General features: G+C 46.4%; 1 protein-coding gene across 2 annotated transcripts in view; it reads left to right on the top strand.

Moving 5' to 3' along the window:
* Positions 1 to 632: 632 nt before the first annotated feature.
* Positions 633 to 25,023, top strand: part of SYDE2 (synapse defective Rho GTPase homolog 2) — a 155,640-nt gene continuing 131,249 nt past the window's right edge. The window contains exon 1 of one of the 2 annotated variants that reach the window (XM_086954060.1): positions 633 to 3,507. In XM_086954060.1, the coding sequence (XP_086810186.1) occupies positions 1,875 to 3,507 (1,633 nt within the window). In that variant the 5' untranslated portion in view covers positions 633 to 1,874. The remainder of the gene's footprint in view (positions 3,508 to 25,023) is intronic. The other variant, XM_086954062.1, reaches the window with a different exon arrangement.

Raw genomic sequence — 25,023 nt, 5'->3', positions numbered from 1 at the left:
TTAAATCACACCAGTGTGTCCTGTCATCAATAGGAGGAGCCTAACCTCCACACATTTTAGCTTGCACTTCTTCATACATGCCAACATTTTAGGACAGGGACGTGGGAGATTTAAAGTAAAAAATCGGGAGAATGAAATTTCCACATTGACTTCTACTGTAGAAAATGCAATTCCAGGCGGGAGACAGCTGACATAAAGGCATTTTTGGCTTGAAAAATCGATAGTCTCCCGACTGAATCGGATCTATTGGCATGCATGCTTATTTCTAGAGGCTAGTTTGTCTACCTGCAGACCCCAAGGTGCACGGCTCGCCTCCCCTGCAGCCGAGGTATATTTCTGGCACAAACATTCAGCATTGCTCTGTCTGCATCAGTTGCTCCCTGTACCTCTGATCTCTCCGGTCTGGCGCAAAGATTTACAAGTTCCCGCGCCATACACTGTAAGGCTTACAGTGTAGCTGTTATTGCTGAGTGGAACCCCTGCAGCACACCCTCCCCTCCCCTCCCTTCCCTCTACTCGCCACCCCCCGTCCTCCTCCCTTCATTTTCCACCTGAGTTCCCAGCGCGGATGTGAAGCGCCCGACCGGAAGCGCCGAAACTTTCTTACCTCTGGTCTCGTGCGCCTGCGCGGTGCAGCGCTGCCCTCTCACCCGCGCTCAAGTATGCCAAGTATGCGAAGAGCAGAGACTAGAGAGGGGCTGAGAGTGCCGGGGGGAGAGAGAACGAGAGACAGCCCGACTCCGAGTGAGGAGAAGCAGACTGGCCCTGCTACCGAGAGAGACTGGGAGAGAGACTGAGTGATTGGCCAGACAGAAGAGGAGAGGGCAGCCGGTGCACAGAGAGAGAGAGAGAGATCTGCAAAGGGAGTGCACGGACCGGATCAACGGAGATCTACAGCGGGAATCTTGAGTGGAGATAGCGGGCAGAAGAGACAGACCGGCTGCCCTCAGAGGCACGGACAGGTTCACAAGCAGGCACGGTTCGACTCACCCAGACCCAGGCGGCGGTCAGCGGCGGTGAAACAACCCGGCTCTGAATGCAGCTGTGTCCCGGCGAGAGCGGCAGCGGGGCTCGGCATTAGGGTTTGGACATCTCTGCTCAGTGGAGGCTTGCGGTTCACAAGGAGTTTAGGCGAGTTCGTGTTGAAAAGGTCGGAAGCACTCTGTGTGTGGGGGAGTATCTCAAGCCCCCCTCCCCCACCTGTGTGCCAGGTGGATGAGGGCGAAGTCTGTGTTTGTGTGTTATGGATGGAGTATTAGCGTGTAGCTGTCTATGGGAGGACTAGTGTGCATTGTGCATGTGGGGTCCCTGTGAGCTCGGGGAGTGGGAACCTTCCTGCTGAGTGTTGAGCGGGTGCTATGTTTGTGTAACAGTGGGTTCTCCCCAGTGTGTGAGAGGTGGGGCTCTGCAGAGGGTGTAACACATCTGAGGGTCTCTTGTATGTTTAGGTTGCTCTGGTCTGGCGTGAGATCAATGAGTAGTCTTTGTGGGCAGGGGGAGCCCCGCGAGTTGTGACACTGTGGGAGGGGCGGGTAGCGTGTGTGTATGAGAACCTATGTTGTGAAAGCGGGGACAGCCCCTTGTATGAGGGAAGGGTACTGTGTCGTATGTGGATTTAATGGAGAGTCGAGCGTGAAAGGGGGGCTGGAGAGCAGTACGTGGGAAGAGGTGTGATGTGGTGTTTGTGTGTGGAAGAACTATTTATGTGCGGGGTAAAAGGCCGGTGTGTGAGAGCCCCGTGAGTGTGGGGGTCCACAGATTGAGAGGGCCGCTGGTAGGCATGGACTGCTGCTGCCCTCTGTGCCCTCGCGGGGGGCACGGCGAGCCCCGGCCCTGGCCTCGTGGCTCTCGCTGAGGCCGGGCACGGACCGGGGATGGCCGATCCTCTGCGGAGAACTCTATCCAAACTCCGGGGCAAGAAATCCAAGCGGGGCAAAGTGGCAGAGGGCACCAGCGCAGCTCCAGAGGAAGACGCACAGATGCCAACCCTGCACCCACTGGCCAACCAGAACAACAACAACTACAGAGAGGTGCTGTGGGCCGGGGAGGACTGCAGGTGGACGTGTGGTGTCAACATGACGAGGGACCACTTTTGCAAGCCCGGGGGAGACCACTGCCTCTGCACCGCCTGTCAAGGAGCCGTGCACAAACCGCAGAGACCAGGGTGGGCAGTTGACGGCTGGGGGACCCAAACTGCTGCTGGACCAGGCTGTGAATATTCTGGGTTCAGAGGCTGTGGGAGAGCTGTGGCACACGAAGACCACGGTGTGACCAGAGCCCCTCACACTTACGACACACTGAGCCCCACTGCCCTGTCTCCAGCCCCCGGGCATGCCCAGCTCTGCAGTCACTCCAAGGTGGCCACTTTCCAGAGCCTGCCAGTGGACAGCGCCCAGTGCCCTGACCAGGCGTTTCAGGAGGGGAAGCTGGTCCTCTCCCGCCAGAACGGGTTCACCAGGGTCCAGAACTGCCCACAGCAGCAGTGGCAGCAGGCCAGGGACATCGTGTCGGAGTTGGCCACTGCCCACCCGGGCCAGGCTCGCCATCTCTATGCCAGCTTGCAGCAGAGCTACCGAAGCAGCCAGCACTCGTTGGACAGCGAGGACGACGATTACTACGACAACGACTGCCTGCCCTTCTATGAGGCGCCCGAGCTGTCAGGTGTCCAGGGGGGACAGAACCCTCCCCTCGCGGGGGAGACCGCGAGGAATGGAGACCCCGCTGGCAAAGGCAGCGCCGGGGTCTCCCAAGAGACGGACCGCCTGCGGAGCCAGCTGCAGGAGGCATACTACCTGCTGATCCACGCCATGCACGACCTGCCCGTGGAGCGGCGGAGCCCCCTCCCCTCGAGCACTCCCTCCCAGGACAGCATCTGCACCCAGCCCTCCCCCCGGGCGCCGGAGAGCGAGCACTGCTCGTCCGGCGAGGCCAGTCCCCAGCAGGCGTCGGACAGCGAGTCTGCGGCCCCAGCCTCGGGGGCCCTCCCTCCGCGCCGCCACCACTGGAGTAAAAGTGAGGAGACCCTGGGCAGGGAGGGGGCCCTGCCGCCTCTTCACAGGTCCCTCAGTGACAGCGGGATCCAGTACGGCCGTCTGCCCCCCCGCCCGAGGGACAGGCAGGAATGTGGAGGTGGGCCGGACAGTGAGGAGGAGGAGGAGGAGGACTCCCAGTGTCCAGCTGCCGAGGAGCAGGCAGTGCGCTGGGGGCGTGCAGCTAGCGGGGCTGGCCATCCATCACGTGCGGACAAAGAGTGGCTGGGGGGGCTTGGAGACCCCGATCACAGCCCCTCCGGGATGGGCAGCCGGCCAGATGGCCCCCTCCGGGCCTCTGGGGTGACGGTGAGGAAGATGCAGAAGTGGATGTACAAGGGCCGGCTGCTGTCCCTCGAGATGAAGGAGCGCATCATCGGCGGGTCCCTGCGGCCCGGGGGGCTCAGCCCGAGGGACGAGGGGCGAGGAGGATGCCTGGTGCCGGGGAGCGCGCCAAGCAACAGGAGGCAGCGGACAGGTATGCTCTCTTAAGATCAGGACTTTAAACTTCCCTCGTGTACTAAGCTTTATATCCACCATCGTTGTTCTTCTTTAGTTTTTTTGTAAGTTACCTTTCTGACGTGCTTTGTTTTTTGGTTCTAAAATGTCAACTTGTCCCAGGCCAGGTCAAAGGACCACGTACGGATGTGTGTGTTTTCTTCGTGCACTTTCCATTTCCCTATTCCAGAGTGGGGAGGGGGTTCAGGGCAAGAGTGCATGTTAGAAATCAGGACCCACTCTTTGGGTACGGACAGCGCAATGTCTCAGCAACCTCTGGTATAAGTGGCCCAAGTGGTGCATGCTCTCCGCGTCACTCTCTGCTGTTGGCAGCGCACATTATTGACATGTTGTCTTTTCCGTTAGTAAATATATCAATTGCTTCAACTCCTATAGACAGATCCTGTCCTGGCACCTGTTGTGTTCGTGTGTGTAGTGCGCCCGGCGCCTTAGGGAAGAGGCTGCTTCTGAGCCCCAGTTCCAGTGTAGGATGTAAGCGCGTTGTGTCCTGCACAAGTGGTTCCCTCCCTCATGTGGCCAATGTAGTGGCTGGGCCCTGCTTTGCTGTCTTTACCCTGAGCTGTGGGTTCTCTACCTGCTATTTACTATCATTGCCCCAATTTGACGTCGTTCATGAGCGCGTCGACTTCCTACAGTGGCCGGGTTTGTACACGTGTGTACCTGTTACAGACGGGTAGGTGGAAGGTGCGTATCTGCTGGTGAAACTCGCCACTGAGTTTCATTTCCCACAAGCAGCTAAGGCGCATGTTATCACTAAGGCCCATTAAACAGAGCGCTGTAACATCTATTCATTGGAGCGCTTAGAAATGGCCGATGTGTGGTTTAAAGCGCTGTATACAGTTATTATTGAACGAGGGACTTGCAATCGGCTTGACAGGAGCCTGGTTTTAGGGTGGAGGGAGAAAGCCGCTCGGGTGGAAGGGATACTGTTTTCGAAATGGACTCCGATTTGAAACAGCGCGTACTGTCTGTATTCAAGAAACGCATTTATGAGTCAGTGCACTTGCCATGTCTGTTTCACAGGGTTTAGTGAAACGCACACGCTTTTTTTGTTGCGATCCGTTTGGTCAAATAAAATGCATCACCACAGCCCCATAACATGGTATCCGTTGAACGGTCGCTGATTGTTATCAATTTCTTAATGATGCTTTTTTTGCACTTGTCTTGTGCCACATTAGATGCGTTTGATGGAGCATTACGGGCACGGACACTGTAGATGGCTCATACAGGGTGCACTTGCAGGTGTAGTGTGCTCGTGGTCCATACAGGGTGGACCTACAGGTGTAGTGTGCTCGTGGTACAAAAAGGGGTGGTGAGGCACAGGGTCAGACTGATTTGCATATAGCCATGTCTGAACTGGGGTGGCAGAGTGGGCTAAAGAACGGCGATGGATTAAACCCAGATCAGCTGACTGGGTGTGAGTGTTTGATTCAGATGCTCCGTCCATTAACACCCCCTTTTGTACCGGTAGTGTGCTCGTGGTCCATACTTCGTGCACCTGCAGGTGTAGTGTACTTGTGGTTCATACAGCGTGGGCCTGCAGGTGTAGTGTGCTCGTGGGCCACACTGCGTGCATCTGCAGGTGTAGTGTGCTGGTGGTCCATACACAGTGTACCTAAGGGAGTAGTGTGCTTGTGGTTCATACAGCTTGTACCTGAGGGTCTAGTGTGCTTGTGGTTCATACAGCTTGTACCTGAGGGTCTAGTGTGCTCGTGGTCCATACTGCGTGTACCTGAGGGTGTAGTGTGCTCGTGGTTCATACAACGTTGACCTGCAGGTGTAGTGTACTCGTGGTCCATACTGCGTGCACCTGCAGGTGTAAGGTGCTCGTGGTTCATACAGCATATACCTGAGGGTGTAGTGTGCTCGTGGTTCATACAGCGTGGACCTGCAGGTGCAGTGTGCTCGTGGTCCATACTGCGTGCACCTTCAGGTGTAGGGTGTTCGTGGTTCATACAGCATGCACCTGCACATGCCACAGCGAACGCGCAGAGGACGCGCGCAGCGGTCCCGTACCTGCAGGTGTAGTGTGCTCGTGGTCCATACTGCGTGTACCTGAGGGTGTAGTGTGCTCGTGGTCCATACTTCGTGCACCTGCAGGTGTAGTGCACTTGTGGTTCATACAGCGTGGGCCTGCAGGTGTAGTGTGCTCGTGGTCCACACTGCGTGCATCTGCAGGTGTAGTGTGCTGGTGGTCCATACACAGTGTACCTAAGGGAGTAGTGTGCTTGTGGTTCATACAGCTTGTACCTGAGGGTCTAGTGTGCTCGTTATCCATACTGTGTGTACCTGAGGGTGTAGTGTGCTCGTGGTTCATACAACGTTGACCTGCAGGTGTAGTGTGCTCGTGGTCCATACTGCGTGCACCTGCAGGTGTAAGGTGCTCGTGGTTGATACAGCGTGCACATGCCACAGCGTGCAGCGGGCACGTACCTGCAGATGTAGTGTGCTCGTGGTCCATACAGGGTGTACCTGAGGGTGTAGTGTGCTTGTGGTCCATACAGCGTGGACCTACAAGTGTAGGGTTCTCGTGGTTCATACAGCGTGCACCTGCACATGCCACAGCGAACGCGCAGAGGACGCGCGCAGCGGTCACGTACCTGCAGGTGTAGTGTGCTTGTGGTCCATACAGCTTATACCTGCAGGTGTAGTGTGCTCGTGGTCCCTACAGTGTGTACCTGCAGGTGTAGTGTGCTTGTGGTCCATACAGGGTGTACCTGCAGGTGTAGTGTGCTTGTGGTCCATACAGCTTGTACCTGCAGGTGTAGTGTGCTCGTGGTACATTCTGCGTGCACCTGCAGGTGTAGTGTGCTCGTGGTCCCTACAGTGTGTGTTGGGTAATAAATCCATTAAGCTGGGTAATAAATCCTCCAACCCTCCTCCTCAGAGCGAAGACGAAGACGCAAAGCAAATAAACCACAGCTGCCTCCCAAAACACAGGAAATGTTCTTGCACCTTTGTCCGTTTATTGGCATGCCAAGGCAGAATGCAGACGCAGTGTCACGTCTTGGAACAAGCTTCTTCTGCCCCTCATGAATAGTTACAGCAGAATATATAGGGCAGAAAGTGCAGTCATCAGTAAACTCATAAGATGTGGCCAAGGCCAAATACGGTTGTACATATACAAATAGAAGTGCCATGCAGGCACAGAACATAGAGCAATATAAGGGCACAAGGGACCAGAAAGCAAGTTTAAGCCAACCTGCAAGATTCAGAGGCTTTCCACAGCTGTTAACCCATGACGTGTCAATGAGGTCAATGTAGGGCTCGGGGTCAAGTTTTAATAGATCTGTAAGGGCAGGGGTGTTCAGGAGCACGGAGCAAGTAGCTTGGTCAGAGCGGTTAGCTCAGGAGGACTGAGACAGTGTGGAGGAGAATATGGGATTGAGATATATTTTTCCCCACAATATCCCTCCTTTTTGATAGCAATATCAAATACCATTGTAAGAAAAATATGACTACATACATATGGTAGAAACATCAAAAAAGTACTTATCTTTGACTAGCATCACAGTCTTTAAATAACATGCATATATTGGCGTAGAACCATCCAAGAGGTATTCATTTTTCTACATAGATAACATTATATACTATTACTTAATGCTTTTATATTATATCTCTATAGCCATTAATTGAAATGTTTCTTTGTGTGCTTTCTCTACATCCTGTTGTATTTGGAGATATTTGTAGGCTAGCTCCTGTTCTGTAGGAGGTAGAGTTTTAACTGCGGAAATTGTATGGATGCTTTTACTACACCATTGCTGTACCATGGAGCAGCAACACTGAAGACAACACAAAAATATCACTATTGTTAAAAAGATACCCAGAAGCGCTAAAAGTAAGTGCTTTAACCATCCTGTTGGTAGCCATGACCATAGCCAGGACCAGTCATCAGAATCTGTAATTTTTTCTGCTCCACGGAATATTTGAACTGCATTCTTAATTTGTGCCACATCCCTTGCTATGTTCCCACTTTTGTTTAAAAAATAACAGCAAGAGGAATTTAATAAAACACACAGTCCTCCTTGTTGTAGTGTCAGGAGGTCAAGTGCAATTCGATGTTGAATAGTCATGGCAGCTACTGAGTTAATTTCCATCTGCAACTGTTGAAGTGCATCTCTTGTTGCATTGAATGCTACAGCTAGCTCAGCAGACATATTAACTAGAGCCAATTCTAAATCATATACCCCATATCCAGGAATAAATATACGCATTAGTTCAAAGAATAGACCTTGTCTAGTTTCCAGAATAGGTGCATGTATATCTCTTTTATATCTATGAGCAAAACTCCCCAAATTTAGTGGCTCATTGGCTGCAATGTGTGGCACGACTGAAATGTTTGGTGTAAGGTAAGAAATAGCACACATGCCTTCCCAGTGGCGGGGAAGCACCTTGTATGCTTTAGTGCCACAAACAAAATACATTCCGCCCTGTAACTGTGTGTCTAATGTGTGATATTTACTAAGCGGAAGGCCTACCCCTTCAGGGAAAGTATTTTGGAATTGATCACACCATTTGTAATCAATCCATGAAGAATTTATAAGCGTAACATTTGCCCATGGTGCCATGTATGAGCAGCGAGCTGACCATAAGGGGTATTCTAATATTTTAGAAATCAGATTTGGTGCCCTAGCGCGCTTATTCGTTTGCTCAATAAATGGATCATATAGAAGACCATCAGGTGTTATTAATAGTGTCTCTCTATCTACAGTGATGTTCCAGTAATGCAAAGTATAGTTTACTTGTTTTCCCCGTACCTTAGCTGTCCAGTTCCTACTTACTAACTGTCTGTCTTTTATGTTCCAATTCCCTGTGATATTATCAAATTCTAATATGTTAGGACACTGGCTGCTTTTTAAATGTCCTAAGTATCGCGAAGCTGGGTTATATCCTGAAACATGATGCTTTAAACATACAGGAAATGCTTTTTCCTTGTCTTTGTATTCTACTGTAGGAGACACTTGATATTGGGCTTGAATATTTGGCAGTATGGTACAACGTGGGTACCATCCAATCCTTCCTTCTCCACAATCCCAGGTTACATTGGATATGAGGCATCCTATTCCTTGCGCATAATTTTGTATAGGCACAGGTGTTTCATAAAGGCCAATAGGGTCGCTTTGGTGTCTGGATAACTCTCTACAAATCCAGCAATTTTGAAGACCTAAAGCCTGGGCAACTTTCTCATGTACTGCAATGAGGGGATGGTCAGCAGGTTGTTGCAGTACAGGTAGCACACACATAATTAAGGTACTTAAAAATATTGTTCGCATAATGCAATGCATTTTCTGGACAGTGGTAAATGTTCCTTTCAGAATTTAAAATGTTGTTAGGCAGTGCCTTTCTGTCTCAGTTCCAGGGTACTTTCTGTAAGTGTCAATAATGAAAGTTCTTGTGGTGTGCTGTCATCTGCTTCTCCTCCTGGTCCGTAGTCGTCTTGTTCAGGGGCGGTTTCCCGGACCTGCCCTGCGTGCTTCACTCAACAGCATCAGTTGGTGTCACCGTTCCTGGGACACTTGATGAAGGACCCTCAGCGTTGTTGTTAGGAAAGGTCTGGTCTGTCTCCCCCTTGTCCTGTGTTCCGCGCTGCTCCACTTGTGGCCGTTGCTCATCTGTTAAAGGTGACTCTGCCTCAGGCGTTGTTGGTGCAGCTCTGCATCTTGTTCCGTGCAGCCACTCGGGACGTCCCTCCACCTTTAGTGATGTTCTGGTAACCAGGAGCACAATGTGGGGTCCAGTCCACCTAGAAGTAAGAGAAACATTTTTTATTTTTCTCACCATGACCATGTCGCCAGGTTTAAAAGGGTGTGTTTGTTCTACGGAAGGATGGGGCAAAGCTTCCTTCACCTGGAGATGGTGATGCCTCAATACCACTGATAATTGTACAGCATAGTCAGAAATCTGCTCATTTGTCCACAGCAGTGCTGCTTGGGATGCTGTGAGAGGCAACCTCAACCCCACCGACATAGGCCGCCCCATCAATACCTCATGGGGGGACAAGAGAGTTGTTCTAGATGGTGTTGCTCTTATGGCATGCAGCACTAAAGGCAGCGCCTCTGGCCATTTCAGGCCTGTTGCATCAGTTGTTTTGGCTAATTTATGTTTTATTGTGGAGTTCATTCTCTCCACCTGCCCTGAACTTTGTGGGTGGTAAGGGGCATGCAGTTTCCACTCTATTCCCAAACACTCACACATCTTTTCCACAATGGCAGCAACAAATTCACCCCCTCTGTCACTGTTTATGCTCTGGGTGACCCCAAATCGGGGTATTATATCATTCATCAAGCATCGCACAACAGTTGCTGCATCATTCTTCCTAGTGGCAAACGCCTCCACCCATTTTGAAAACTGGTCCACACATACCAGCAAATATTTGAATCCATTCACTGGGGGCATGTAGGCGAAGTCTATTTGAAGGTTGGTAAAGGGACCCTCTGGTACTGGCAAGTGATCATGAGTAGCGGGGGACCGACCTTTAGCATGTTGGGCACAGACAAGACATTGGGAGCAGAATTGTGCAGTGAAAGCTGTTATCCCTGGTGCAAACCATTCTTGTCTAATCAAAGCATTCATCCCTCCTTGAGCCATGTGAGTGGGTCCATGGGCAAGCCTTGTAAGGGGCAGGAACATACTGCGTGGGGCCACAGGCCTCCCATCCGGGTGTACCCACAATCCCTCATCATTTGGCTCACATCCAGCATCACTCCACGCTCTTTCTTCCTCTGGAGGTGCAGACCATTGTGCTTCTTTCACATCAGCTAGCAACAATTGTCTCTGAATCAGCTGTATTTTTGGAATACTTTTTGCCATTGAAGGCACCATCTGTACTGGCTGTAACATGCTCTTTTTTGCTGCTGTGTCAGCCATCGCGTTACCTCTGGCTATCTCAGTATTAGCTCCTGTATGTGCCTCACATTTTATTACTGCTACTCTGTTGGGCAGTAGTATTGCCTGTAGCAAATTCTTTACTAAGGGGCCATTTTGAATGGGGCGTCCTGCTGCTGTTATGAAACCACGATACTGCCACAGCTGGCCAAAATCGTGTACAACTCCAAATGCATAACGAGAGTCAGTGTAAATATTAACATCTTTCCCCTCCGCTAGGATGCATGCTCTTGTTACAGCATACAGCTCGGCTTGCTGGGCAGATGTGCCAGGTGGGAGGGCCGCACTTTCAATTATGGTGTCTACTGTTGTTATAGCATACCCTGCTCTGTAATCAGTGTCTGTTAGTCTGCTGGAGGAACCGTCAGTGTACCACTCATAGTCAGTTTTTTCCAATGGTGTTTGCTGCAAATCTGGTCTGGGTGTGGTGCATGTCTCTACAACTTCAACACAGTCATGGTCAGGGGTCTCATCTGAATCACCTAGTGGAGGTAATAATGTTGCAAAATTAACAGGTGGGCATCTTTTAATGGTGATATTGGTGTTAGACAACAGAGTGACCTCATAACCTGTTTGCCTGGCCGCCGAAAAATGTTGTGTTGCTGCAGATGACAACAACAACTGTACCGAATGTGGCACATAAACAATACAAGGGTAGTCCAACACAATGGGAGCCGTCCTCTCTACCATCACAGCTGCTGACGCCACTGCTCTCAAACAAGCTGGATGCCCAGTTACTGCTGCAGGCAAAGTCACGGAGTAGTATGCCACAGGTCTTTTTCCTGAGCCATGCTGCTGTGTCAGCACACCATTTGCAATGCCATTTTGCTCTGACACATAGAGATGGAAGGGCAGTTTGTAATCAGGCAGCCCCAGGGCTGGCGCAGTACACAAAGTCTCTTTCAGTTTCTTAAAACAGATTGCAAGTTCATTAGTCCATACAATGTTGTTGGGAGCATCTTGTAGTGTACATTGTCGCAGGATGGCATCATAGGATCTGTACTCAGGGATCCACTGGCGGCAGTAGTTCATCATCCCCAGGAATGACAGCATTCCTTTCTTGGTAGACGGAGGCTGAATGGCCTGAATCATTTTTATCCTGTCAGGTGATATGCGGCGAGTTCCTTTGGATACCACATAACCCAGGTAAGTCACCTCTTTTTGGCAGCACTGAAATTTTGACAATGAAGCTTTGTGTCCTCTCTCCTGGAGGTGATTCAGCAGCGCTACAGTGTCTTTTTCACAGGCTTCAAGGGATGGGGATGCCACGAGTAAATCATCCGCGTACTGCAAGATGATACTACCTCCTTCCAGGTGTAGGCTATCCAGGTCTCTCTTTACTGCCTGTGCATAGACCGTGGGACTCTCAGTATAGCCTTGTGCCAGTCTTCTGAAAGTATATTGGGTATCTTTCACTGTGAAAGCAAAGAGGTACTCGCTCTCTGGATGGACTCTAATACTGAAAAATGCAGAGGAGAGATCAATGACTGAAAAGTACTCTGCCTCTACAGGTATGGAAGATAATATGGTATTGGTGTCAGGCACAACAGGTGCTAAAGGAACCACAATGTTGTTTATCTGTCGTAAGTCCTGTATGAACCTATACTGCCCAGTATTGCCCTTGGGTAATGGAATGATAGGACTATTACAGGGGCTGGATGTCTTTTTAATGATACCTTGTTGCAAGAGAGATTCAATCACAGGTTTTATTCCCTCCTCTGCCTGAGGTGACAGCCTGTACTGACGGACATAAGGTAATTCAGCATTCTCTTTAAGTGTCACTTTATGGGGAGGGCATGTTTTCAATAATCCTGCCTCATTTTTGTGTTTTGCCCAGACCTCTGAGTTCACTTGCTCTAGGATTTTGTTTTTAGTCAGCTGTAAAGCCATATTCCCTTCAAGTTTGTCAAAAACTGCAGTCCTGTCCTTTCTGTTCATACACAACGTCCAACACCATCCTTCTCCATCTCCTAACACAGACACCATTCCTAAAGGAAATGTAAAATCCTTAGTTCTAGGTAAGTCCTGAAGGCGTTTGACCATGGGGCCCAAATCCTTAGGGTAGTAACCTGGTGCTACAGCTATGGATACATGTGGTTCAGAATCTGGCACTTGAAATAATCTCATTTCCTGTGGTCCTAGTTCAATGCTCACTGCACACCCTTCTTTTCCTACATATAATGTGTGCTCAAACAACTCCATTGTCCAGTGCAAATGTTTATCTGCCCTGTAGGCGTACCATTCAGGCACTGCTCCTGTGAAAAATGCTGCAGTACAGTGTATGGGCTCAGGTACTAATGTCAACTGTACTAAATGAGTGACCAATTCACTCTCAATGTCAGGGCTGTATTTAAACAGTTCTTGGAACATGTTTTCATAAAAACCTCCATGTAATGGAGTCCATTGGTAACGTGTTGGAGAGAGAGAGACGACAGGGGGTGCACTTAACACAGAGTCCTCACTTAATTTGCAAGCAGTAAGTGCTCTATTAGCCAATTCTAACCTGTCCTCAGGTACTTGTAAGTAAATCCCATTTTGTGAAAAATATAATGTTGCATGCAATTTACAGAGGAGGTCTCTCCCCAGCAAATTGATGGGTGCATCTGGTGACAGCAGAAACTGATGGGTCATTGTGAGGTCATCAACAGAAACTGGTAGGTGTTCTGACAATTCTTCATGCATCATCATTCCATTTACTGCTATAGTAGTAACTGTTTCACCACTACCAGGACCCAACTTGTTTCTTACTGCGGATAGGGTTGCACCACTGTCTATCAGGAAATCAATCTCTTTATCTCCTACCTTAATTTGAAACATGGGATTCTCCTCTGGTGTCTCTGATACCTTCATCATAAAGCACTGGGCTCTGGTTGCTGCAGTTTGTCCCATCTCTCTCTCCGCGTTGTCCTATGCTGATCCATGTTGCTCCTGGAAAGGATTCCTCAGGGAGTGCTGGGTCTGCTTCAGGTCTCTGGGCATGGGTGGTGCAGATGGCTGGGTCTCATTTCTGTCTGACCTTTCATTCCTGTTTCTATCATTTCTATTATACTGGTCACTTCTCTCATTCCTGTCCCTTCTACCTCTATTATTTCTACAATTGCGTGCCCAGTGCCCATACCTCTGGCAACAATAGCACCGATCCCCACTCTTGTCTCTCCTCTGGTATCCTTGTCCATTATCCTGTCTTTGCTGTGCCCCCTGATAATACATTCCCTCTGGCTCCTCCTCTCTTTGTATTTGCTGCAACATCATTCCTTTGTCATTTTTAGCGATGTCCTTCCTTACCTTAAAAATACCATCTCTTTCCATAGTTATGAGAAGCGTGCACAACTCGTGATATCCTTTAGTGGACCAATCAGGGTGGCGTAGTTTACAACTGTGGGCCACAGAAGCTAGCAATCCATTCATAAGGGTTTGCGTAGCCAATACCTTATAGGCCTCTGTGGTACGTGGTACCCCTGCACTGTTATCCCATGCTTCATTGTACCTTAAGATGTAATCAGCCACTGACTCACCTGGCTTCTGCAACGTGGCAGTGACTTGAGAAAAATCACCATGTTTAACTGCTAGGCCATTAATTGTGTCCCTGATTGACTCTAACCAATTAATCAATCTTTTTTCTGTGACATCCATATTATTAGTCAGTATGGTCCAATCCCTTTCCTGTGGAATTTGGAATGCACTTTTTACTAAAGACCATCTGCTCCCATATCCTATTTTTAATAGCATTTCTACATCTCGAGGGAGGGGGGTATAGGCAATACATATTTTATGAAGCCACTCATAATATTTTACACTGGCAGTCAGTGGGTCAGGCGCGTCCTTAGTCATTTGGGTTGCCTCCAAGGGGGTCCATGGTTTTAGCATGGCTGTCCCCCCCAACACTATTTTTGGTGCAGTTAGTTTAGTGTTCAATAATATGTCATCAGTATATGATCTCTCACCCTTTCCCTTTAGGGACCGTGTTTGTGACTGTATATGTATCAGCCGTTCCCTTCTCTCTAGTTTATCCTGTAGTTTATTAATGGAGCGTTGTATTTCCTCCCTATCAGTGTTCACTTCTTCTTGGAACTCATCTGCCTCTTTCCTCAGGTGTGCCAACTGCTCATGTTCCTCATCCTTTCTCTCTTTTGCACTCAGCTCTAAGTCTTCACTCAGACCAAAAGTGGAAGGTTGGGCTGGGGATTCAAAAGCATGTAGCATGTCCCCTCCTAAGGATAAGTGCCCATTCAAGACTGGTGTTCTAAAACTGCCCTCTCTGGGGTTAGTTGGTATGTCAGGCACCCTAGTTAAATCACCTTCCAGGGATATGTGGAAATAAGGTACACGTGCTAAGCTTGGTTGTGAAGCCAGTGCTTGCTCAGGTGTGTTATGTCTTTCACACTGTTTGTAGGGGCCTGAAAGTGATGGGTAAATTGAAGTTGCTGGAAGAGGGGATGAGAATTGAGGTGCAGGAGAAACAGGCCCTGCAGACTGAAGGGTGTTTTGTCCCACTGTTTGGTGGCTGTTCTCATTGCTGGCTCTATGAGAGACCCAGGAATTAAATTCACTATTTGCATCTACTCTCTGTCTTTTCCTTTCTTCCTCAGTAAACAACAAAATCTCCTCCTCAGTCAATGCGCTACTGGTTATTTGCTCATTGTCTGTTCCTTCCCCCAGTTTGACAAAAAGACCTTGAGGCTTGGAGGCGATAAACAGTTTTTTCAACGTATTTATATCAATATTTACTTGGCGGTGCGTCCAAATACATAGCAGAGCAGCAGCCCTTCTAGAAGTAGTGGCATTTGGTATTTCCTTAACACGTTCTGCTTCAATTGTTGAAAACCCACACTTTTGCCATAGTGACAACAAATGCTGTTCTGTTTGCACATAGTTACTTAATTCCAATAAACACTGGCTATAAGATGCGGGCCAATCTTTTGCTAATTCTAGCTCTTTTTTAGTAGGCTTTTTGCACTCACTATTCACCATTGATATTGCAGAACAGTCTTTATATTCAGTGGATGCATTCCCCTGGCCTTTCTTTTTTGAAAGGAGGGCTTTATTTTTTGCAATTGAAAGCCACTGCTGTAAACAATCTTTTACATATTGTGAATCCCATGATGGGTCACCCTTTAAGTGTATACGTTCTGTCAAGCGTTCAATATCATCTATCTCAAGAGAACCAAATCTAGGCCACAGCCCTTCATTCCCTTTCCACGTCCATACTAGCGCGCAAAAAGGAGTTACATATTCTAAACAATTTGTATCTTTCACAACCTGAGCTGCAGGGCTATCTGCTGGTAATTTAAAATCCTTCTCTAATGACAGTTGTTTAAACAATCTCTTTGTCTTTTTCACCATGCGAGGCCTTACCACCTCCATAGTTCCTTTAGAATTACCAGAACCCATTGTGCCCTTTACTCACAATTTTCAAACCCTGAAAGATAAAACAAATTTGTCTCCTGGAAGTAAAATTTTGTTAAGATTTGGATAGAGAGACTTGAGAGAAAAAATATACAGTTGTGGAACACTCAGACACCACATAAAACAATTTGACTTCTCTGATGCAATTTTGTTTTGATATCACTCAAAGAAGCATTTTCAAATAAACATAGCAGGACAATACTTTTTAAAGACTCTAAACATAATTAAATACAGTCATTGATCAATGACAGGACAGTGCAAAATTGAAAAACATTTCCTTGTGTCCTGCAGCCAGCCAATGGTCACCGCTTCCCCCGCCACACTCTGGGAAGGCTTTTTTTATCTTTTCAACCCTCTACTCTTGGGTCATAAATTATTGTCCTGCCTAGGCTCTTCTGTCGCGTATGGAATCCCGTAGATCCCTGCCGCATATCAACTCCAAGGTGTTGATACAGAGAAATATTTCAATGATGATATAAATTTCAATCACTTGATGGAAAAGACTTCAATCAATGATGAAAAAAAAAATCAATCAATGTTTCTCTCCAGTCCCCTAGTTATATTAGATGCCGGTTACTACCTCCTCTCTCCTTTTTTTTTTTTTGTTTAAAAAAAATACTATGTTCTAACTGAGCATTTGAAACACTGAAAGGTCACGTCAGCAAGTTATTTTAGCTTTACAGCCTACTTACCAACTGGTGACTTTACAGTCCTTCAATGATCCCACTTCTAAACACCATTTCTGTTGGGTAATAAATCCATTAAGCTGGGTAATAAATCCTCCAACCCTCCTCCTCAGAGCGAAGACGAAGACGCAAAGCAAATAAACCACAGCTGCCTCCCAAAACACAGGAAATGTTCTTGCACCTTTGTCCGTTTATTGGCATGCCAAGGCAGAATGCAGACGCAGTGTCACGTCTTGGAACAAGCTTCTTCTGCCCCTCATGAATAGTTACAGCAGAATATATAGGGCAGAAAGTGCAGTCATCAGTAAACTCATAAGATGTGGCCAAGGCCAAATACGGTTGTACATATACAAATAGAAGTGCCATGCAGGCACAGAACATAGAGCAATATAAGGGCACAAGGGACCAGAAAGCAAGTTTAAGCCAACCTGCAAGATTCAGAGGCTTTCCACAGCTGTTAACCCATGACGTGTCAATGAGGTCAATGTAGGGCTCGGGGTCAAGTTTTAATAGATCTGTAAGGGCAGGGGTGTTCAGGAGCACGGAGCAAGTAGCTTGGTCAGAGCGGTTAGCTCAGGAGGACTGAGACAGTGTGGAGGAGAATATGGGATTGAGATATATTTTTCCCCACAGTGTGTACCTGCAGGTGTAGTGTGCTTGTGGTCCATACAGGGTGTACCTGCAGGTGTAGTGTGCTTGTGGTCCATACAGCTTGTACCTGCAGGTGTAGTGTGCTCGTGGTACATTCTGCGTGCACCTGCAGGTGTAGTGTGCTCGTGGTCCCTACAGTGTGTACCTGCAGGTGTAGTGTGCTTGTGGTCCATACAGGGTGTACCTGCAGGTGTAGTGTGCTTGTGGTCCATACAGCTTGTACCTGCAGGTGTAGTGTGCTCGTGGTACATTCTGCGTGCACCTGCAGGTGTAGTGTGCTCGTGGTCCCTACAGTGTGTACCTGCAGGTGTAGTGTGCTTGTGGTCCATACAGCTTGTACCTGCTGATGAAGGGTGCTTAGTGCCCCATACACCGGGTACCCGCAGGTGTAGTGTGCTGCAGGTGCTGTGTCCTTGTGGTCCTTACTTTCTGTACACGCACGAGAAATGTGCTTGTCATCCATTTATTTATTTATTGTGTACCTGAAAGCGCTCATGCTTCCCTTGCAAAATTGGATTGAAGTGTGAGAATTGAACCTGCAGGTGTGCACACATTTACAAACGAATAGATGAATGCCATCGACATAAATATGAGATTATTTGCACGTCTCCACACCTGGCCTGTGTCTTGCCTGATGTGAGTAGAAATCATAACATGCCCTTTCAAAAGCTGAAGGCCTAGTTAATAAATATATTGTGTCCCACAAGTACTCACTTGCCACCCGAAAACCAATTGTGTGAGCTGCAGTATTCCTGCTCCCTTAGGCCGACCTCGTGTTCACAAAAGACGATGCGCTTTATTACCACACGGTCCTTTGTCTTGTCTCGTGCAAAGACATTTGCCATTTCAAGTTGATGCCATGGGCTTGACGTAGCCAACCACACGAGCCCCCGTCCATACACGAACGCGCGTGCAGACTGTTGTGGTAACGCTGCTGTTGTGGAACAAAGACTCATTGTGTATTTCTTTCTCTGTGTGATGGTAAAGAGATGGTTATGATTAAGGCGCACTGAGTTCGATTTTTTCTAATTTTACTCTTGAATACAACCAGAAATACAGATGTATTTTTTTTGTTACAGGGAAAAATGCCGAATGGAGCTTTTCTTCTGAATGCCTCCCATCCCCCATAATCTCTAGGATAAAGGAAACAGATGTATGCGTGGAAATTGAAGCAAATTATAGATTTCTTTGGTGCATGCCAGAAAATCTATTGAACAGTGAAAAAGTTGTAAATGGCGTGAGTTTAGGAACTGAACATTTCATAAGGTGTCCCGAGTTTTGTTTCCATGAGTCTGATTCACACAAAAAATATAAATCTACCCCCATGGGTGCTTAGGAAGAGGTGTGGCGCTGCGGCTAGGGCGACTGACTCCGGAATTTGGGGATCACGGTTCGATCATGGGCAGATTAGCCCAGCACCATGTGACTCTGGGCAATAGCTTGCTTAATCTTCCCGACGGCCCCCAGCGCCTGGATACCCTTACAGGTGATTGTGCGCTTTACAAATGTGGATTATTGGGTTAAGTGGAGAGGTACACTTTTTGGGGAATTTACAAATATTCCAGAAGTACTGCTTGAAACTTGGGACAGTCACAGTTTTCCAGCGTTCCTTCATGGATGTACATGGAGTACGCTAACCCTAGTGTAAATGCTTTGCCAAAGTTGGTATGCACTTGATAACTTTAAATACACACCTCCAAGGGAAAAATAACTACCCTCACACTTCCACCAATTTGCGGGTTATTCCATCCCTGGATAGGGATTATTCCTGGCCTTGATAAAAAGTAAATATTTGACCTAATTCGGGTCTGCATTGGTCCTTGGAATAATTTGAAATGTACAACTTTGTCGGTGTCTAGTTTCCATGACACCACCATCCAGGAATGCCCATTCCTTGGTGCTGGGAAAAATTAACTCCACGTAATAATATCCCCATCTCATGTAATATGGGCGCGAAGATGGACGTGCACCTATACACCATGCCAGTTGGCACCTGCTTTAAATGTGGCTGCACACATTGGTCTTCTGAATCACCAGGCAACTTTGATTGGGTAAAAAACACGAGGGTATTTTTTTCGGTTTAAAATGCCACCTTAAATCAGTAAGTCGGGGTGCAGCTAATTAAAACAGCAGGGCTCAAGACCAAACTATAGCTGTAATTTAAATCCTAACAGGTCGTCAGAGGGCGCAAAACACCCACCATGTGCTACTGGTCAACTGGGCTTCCAACTAGAACTTTCAACTAAAAGCTAAACCTACTTAAAGAAACACACATTTTGTTTTGAAAGCAGTGGCTCCTGCACAAATATGATATTTAAGAAAGTAAAGGATATTTGATTTGGGCCAAATTTATTTTCTCAAAGTCCTATAAACGTGCATACGCCCTTGGAGTGATTAGTAATGGTTTACAATTTAATTTTCCAAAATTCACACCCAGCATGGGGCCCACAAAAACACATGCTGCCTTTCAGCCATTTAGTAAAACGTTTAGCACAGCTGTAATTCCGATTGTTAAACAAACAGGCGCACTTCTCAGATCCTTGCTCTCGCCGTTTTGTTTGTGGAAAATGTAAGTATTTGCGAAGTATGAGGAGGCTTCTCATTACCAGGACCGCAGCGCGCGCTGTCAAGTCTGTGCAGGCCCCGGGGTGAGTTGGGAAATGCGAACAGATTGCTGGGGGTGTTCTGCGCTGTAAGCCCTTCTCAAATAAGTGCTTATTGGTGGAGGCCGAGAGCGCTGCCAGGAATGTCACGGCGGCATGTGTTGTCAGAATTACCCTGTGCCTTAACTTATTGTTTTCAGAGTGGGAGATGGCCCTGGGCCCAGATTCCAGACACATGTGCCATAAAACTGTAGACAGAAAGGTGCTGATTATTTCTCGGCCGCGCGTTTTCTGAGCGGAATGTTGCACGGGGTTCTAGTCACAGCCAACCCCGCGAAAGGCGTGTTGATTTATTTACAATCTGGTAAACTAGGCACTGAACCAGGGGGTTGGTAGTGGGCGCCTGAGTTCTAATGCCAGCTTGACACTCGCCCATAGTGTGACCTAGGGTAAACCACATTATCAGAAATTACGAAAGACATAGAAATACTTGGACCAATCTAAGTCATTGATAATTTCTCTTAGTGCATTCCATTCAACGTTTTTTAGCTCGTCTGCACAAATATCGACAGAGAACAACCATGTACACATCTGGTTTTGCCCTGACATGCAATAGAGACATTCCAGCCTCGATGTACTCACTGCATCGCCCATTAACAGGGACATTTTGTAATACATAAAATACTACTCATGGGGTACCCTTTTATGCCCTCTTACACGCCTTTGTGAATTGGCCCCAAAACATGTACAATTAAAAAAATAGGAATATTCATAAACAGTTACTACAAATAGAAAGGACTGTGCCCTCTTTGCAATTTACTAATATCGTGTTGACATGTCAAGGCTGACTCACATAAACAAAGGCGAGTATGTAGCCGAGTACTCTGGTCGTGGGACTTCCTGCACTCATAAATACGTTTGTGAATTGACCTTTTATCTTACCTCGAATCGTAAAAATGTGGACGTAAATATGCAAATATTTTAAAACACAGCCTCGTTCTGTATATATTTTTGTACATTTACAGGTTTCCGGCTTCCTTTCTATGATATCATGTTTCATGAATCCAGCCTCAACTGAACTCGCATACACAATAGCGTTCTGTGCAGTCCCTTCTGTTCTAGAAGCTTAATGTACAGTACAACTGTTTCTGTTAACACTCCACTGCCCTAAATCTTTAGGAACGCGCAGTAAACGTCGAAGAAATTTCAAAACACGTTTTTATGTGTATTGTTTGCTTCTAAATATTTTGCAATAATATTAATGAGGCACAAAGTTAAAAATAAATGACACGTGGAGAATTGTTGGAAACCGTTATGAACAGTACAACACTTTCTCAATTATCTTTATAGTTTTATTTTTAAGTTTGTATCTGTTTTTTTCTGGATTTACTATAAATTGGCAAACGCACAATAGAAAGAAAGTAATACTTTAATCCCAATTTAGATTCTCTCGAAGTGCTGACCAGGGGCATGCTAACATGAGATAGACGCATTGTTCTAATTTCAAGCACATAGTCTTGGTCATTTTATTTATCCAGTGATCACTGCGCCTGGAAATAATGCTTCCTTGGCAACCAATCCTGGCGTGCTTCCTTGACGACCAATCCTGCTTCCTTGACAACCATGTTGCACAGTTTCTTGAGAGCGTGAGGTGGATTTTACATTCCTCTTTAGATAAATCAACTGAATTACCAACTTCCTAACCAGCTTCCGATTTTTCAAACCGGGTTAAAGTACTGAAATAAAATTGAGAACTAGATAATCATTTGTTGTAGTATGCTGAGGAAAATATTTGTTTTCAACTGTCAAATATTTGTTTGTGGTATAGGCAATACTTATTTGTTTTTGCGATTTAATTTAGTAGTAGGTGCATTTTATGAAAGCTTGCTATTGAGGGCCACTTGTAGCCACTGTTAGCCATATATTCAAAGACCCAAATTCACTTAATTAATTTGGTATTTTTTGTAATCTGCTCGTGGTTTGTAGTAAACATATGATAAAAGGATCAAGACGTTTTTATAAAAGTATTTGCACGTTTGATCTGCACTAACTGAGTAACTTAATTGGATGAACGGGAGCTCTGGTGTAAAGTCCAATTTTTAAGGTGCAAATGGTGTTTAGTGCTTCCTGATGATGGCTTATAGGTTTTTACAACTACTTTAATGACATTCAATTGATTCTATTTACATCTTAGAACTGGCTATAGGTGTCTATTGGTTTCAGTTTACGCTTTTGTGACTGAAGGGCAAATGTAGTCCAGTGTCCAGAAAATGCAAATGCTACAACCCAGCTAGGTCAAAACTGATTGCCACTGGTTTATTGCAATTTATATCATGAAAGGACACTGCAAGAAATATGTTCAGAATGTTTATGTTCTGTTTTATGAACGCTAATATTAAATAGAGCTTTTGCCAAGTTAAGAGCACCTATTGTATTTTGTAACACAGCAGCAGCTCACTCATACTATTGCAAATAATGTATGTGATCCCCACCCATTTCTCATATGCCAGGTCCTGTGTTGAATCAAAATGAACTATTTATAGTATGGATGTTGCATGAAACATAAACACAGCTTTTCTCCACAAAATGTCTGTTATAGACTGCCACACATCACCCATATTAAAAATAAATTAAAGGAAAACAGAATTTAAAACAACCTCATTAGAAAATATTCAAGGTCATCAGGTTAAGATTCTCTGCAGAACAGAGCTGGTTCTAACAGGGGGGTCCTGGGACAGTGCCCACTTTGCCCATGGCTTAAAACATATCTGCAAACTGGAGCACACTTCCGACTCTTCTCCAAGTCGTTAACGCCTTCTCGTTGTTATATTTGGGCTATGGAGTCCAAGGGATGAAAAATTGCCATCAAAGATGGATTGTCCAATATCATCTCGGAACTTTGATTCTTTCATCACATTGTACCAGGGCCAGACTCTTGTTAGACTACCATAGGTGGTTTGCAGCACGTGAATACCTCCCACCAAAAAATACAAATAACAACTTGAGCACGATCGCATGAACTCCATGTGACGGCCATTCGCACAGAAGGGAAAAAGGGCACATGGGCATGTTTAGAAACAATAGCAACAGTGTATATACACGTAACGTTGAGTCTAGGTCTTATAAAGGCCAACATTACGAAACACAATGCATGTACATTTAACAGCCTCTGAAATACGAAGGCTCAAATGGAACAGGCAACCTGTAGACCCTGAATCACCCTAGCGCCTCCCTATCAGAAGGCACAGTGTCTCTATGAGATTGTACCCAGAATGCAGAAATGCTCAAAACTGATGCTGTCCTCAGTAACTCAGTACTATTGTGTTTTCTCACCAGGCCCTTGGCAGACTGTCACGTATTTGCAACATTTTCGGTGAAAACGTGTTTTCTATAATTTATCCTCAGCACAACGGCTCAAACTATGCCACTATGTTTTTTTCGGTCTTTTATTCAGACAACCTTCAGCTGCCTGATTTCCAAATACCTCTTGTGGACCATACCAAAAACGTACAGTGGGTTTAGAGCCTGCCCATTGCTTACCATTGGTTGGCTTTCCTGCCACTCATTTGCTTGTTTCTTATTCAATGCCTTTACTTTCTGTTCATGTCACTCCCTTAGATCATAGCTGGTTTACCATCCTTTTGATCGGATGACATGTATCTTTTATTTGCTCATGTTCATGGAAAATTACTTTTTTCAGTACTCCATGAGGTTACACTTGTTTACTGACTCACTCGTATGCTGCTCTCCTCAAATATCCACCCTCGGCCTGCAAAGTAAATTTTGCTCCCTCATCCTCTCCCACCTAACACCTAGCACATTGCTTTCCTTGCCCCTTCCTGGCTTTTCTTTCTTTTATTTTCTTTTTAATGTATGTTTTTTTCCTTCTCCGTTGCATCCACACTCACTCCACGCAGCTTCTGGGCCGTTTTCATGTTGCTCCCCTGCCCCATCTGTGCTATTTGCTGCAGGTCCGCTCCTATTTCCTCTATCTTTGCTCCCCACCCAATTCCCTTTGCTTCCTCCTCGCCCTCCGCATTGCGCCCCCTCCATCTTGTGCTGGTTGTGCTGCTATTTGCTGCTGGGCCCCTCATGTCGCACATGTTTACATAGGTTTTTGTTATTTATCTCTCCAAGATTGACTTCTGCTATCTCAGAATGGTATATAAAAAAATAAACAGTGTTGCCTGTGTTATTGTGTATGCACATGCATGCATGGTGGGGCATGCATAGACTGCCCTGCTGCGCATGCACCATGACACATACATGCACCCTGACTCATGCACTGTTTACAAACATCACAGTTTTCTTCTTTTTATGGTGGTGCTGTGCAGAATCGCCCACAATTTTTCTTCTGACTGATGCTCAACGGCTTTGGCAAATATCATTGGCACAGCCAATTCGTTGAAAAGGTGTGAACTGTTGACTTGGCCAGTGCTTTTTTTTTAATTATAGTTTGTCACCAGTTTAATGGAACCATACAAACAAATATTACAGTCCTAGTAGGACACAATTCCCTAGGTCACATACATAAAACATTTAAATTACAGTTAAAAGGTCTCATTTAGTAACCTAAAACACTGACATTTGTCACTAAATAATACAGATCGACATTTTACAGATCAAAGGTTCCAGCCAGCCATGTAAAAACAGTCACATTCATCTCAAAAGTAACTTTTATATTCTAACAGTAGCTAAACGGCATTCTAAAGGTTTTTAATTGGAGTAGGTGTGAACATTCAGTCATGAAATGCTGCACCATGTCCGCCTTGCTACCGCACAATCGACTGTCTCATCCCCTTTCTGATACCTGCCGAGGCTCCCCAGGTCAAGAGCACGGGATAATTGTGCCTCCCCTCAAGACCTGTTCCTCTAAAAGCCTAGGGTTTGAGTTTTAGTAATTTCAAGTCGGCAAACCTACATCAAGAATGTGCTCTTGCTTAGCTAATTAGAGCACCTCTCAATGTAAAAATGTACAAGGATATTTAAACCAATTAATGGATACGGTTGGGTTGTTAAAAATATTAATTAGGTCATGACATTTTCTAAGTAAGTCATGCTCAACAGGTTTCCAAATCGCAAAGCTTTTGCTTGTCTTGGATTGCTTAATTTCAATGCAACTTTATGGGTAGCTGGCAATGTAAGGGAGCGCACAGAACAAAATCCCAAGCAAATCTTATGGACCATTCCTATGCTATTGCCTCAAAAGGTAATGAGCAATGCAAGTCAAGAACACACCTCCAT

The sequence above is a fragment of the Lissotriton vulgaris genome, chromosome 1_1, assembly GCF_964263255.1.
Source record: "Lissotriton vulgaris chromosome 1_1, aLisVul1.2, whole genome shotgun sequence".
Taxonomy (NCBI): Eukaryota; Metazoa; Chordata; class Amphibia; order Caudata; family Salamandridae; genus Lissotriton; species Lissotriton vulgaris.
The sequence above is the reverse complement of the archived record's forward strand: the minus strand, read 5'-3'. Positions and strand labels throughout refer to the sequence as shown.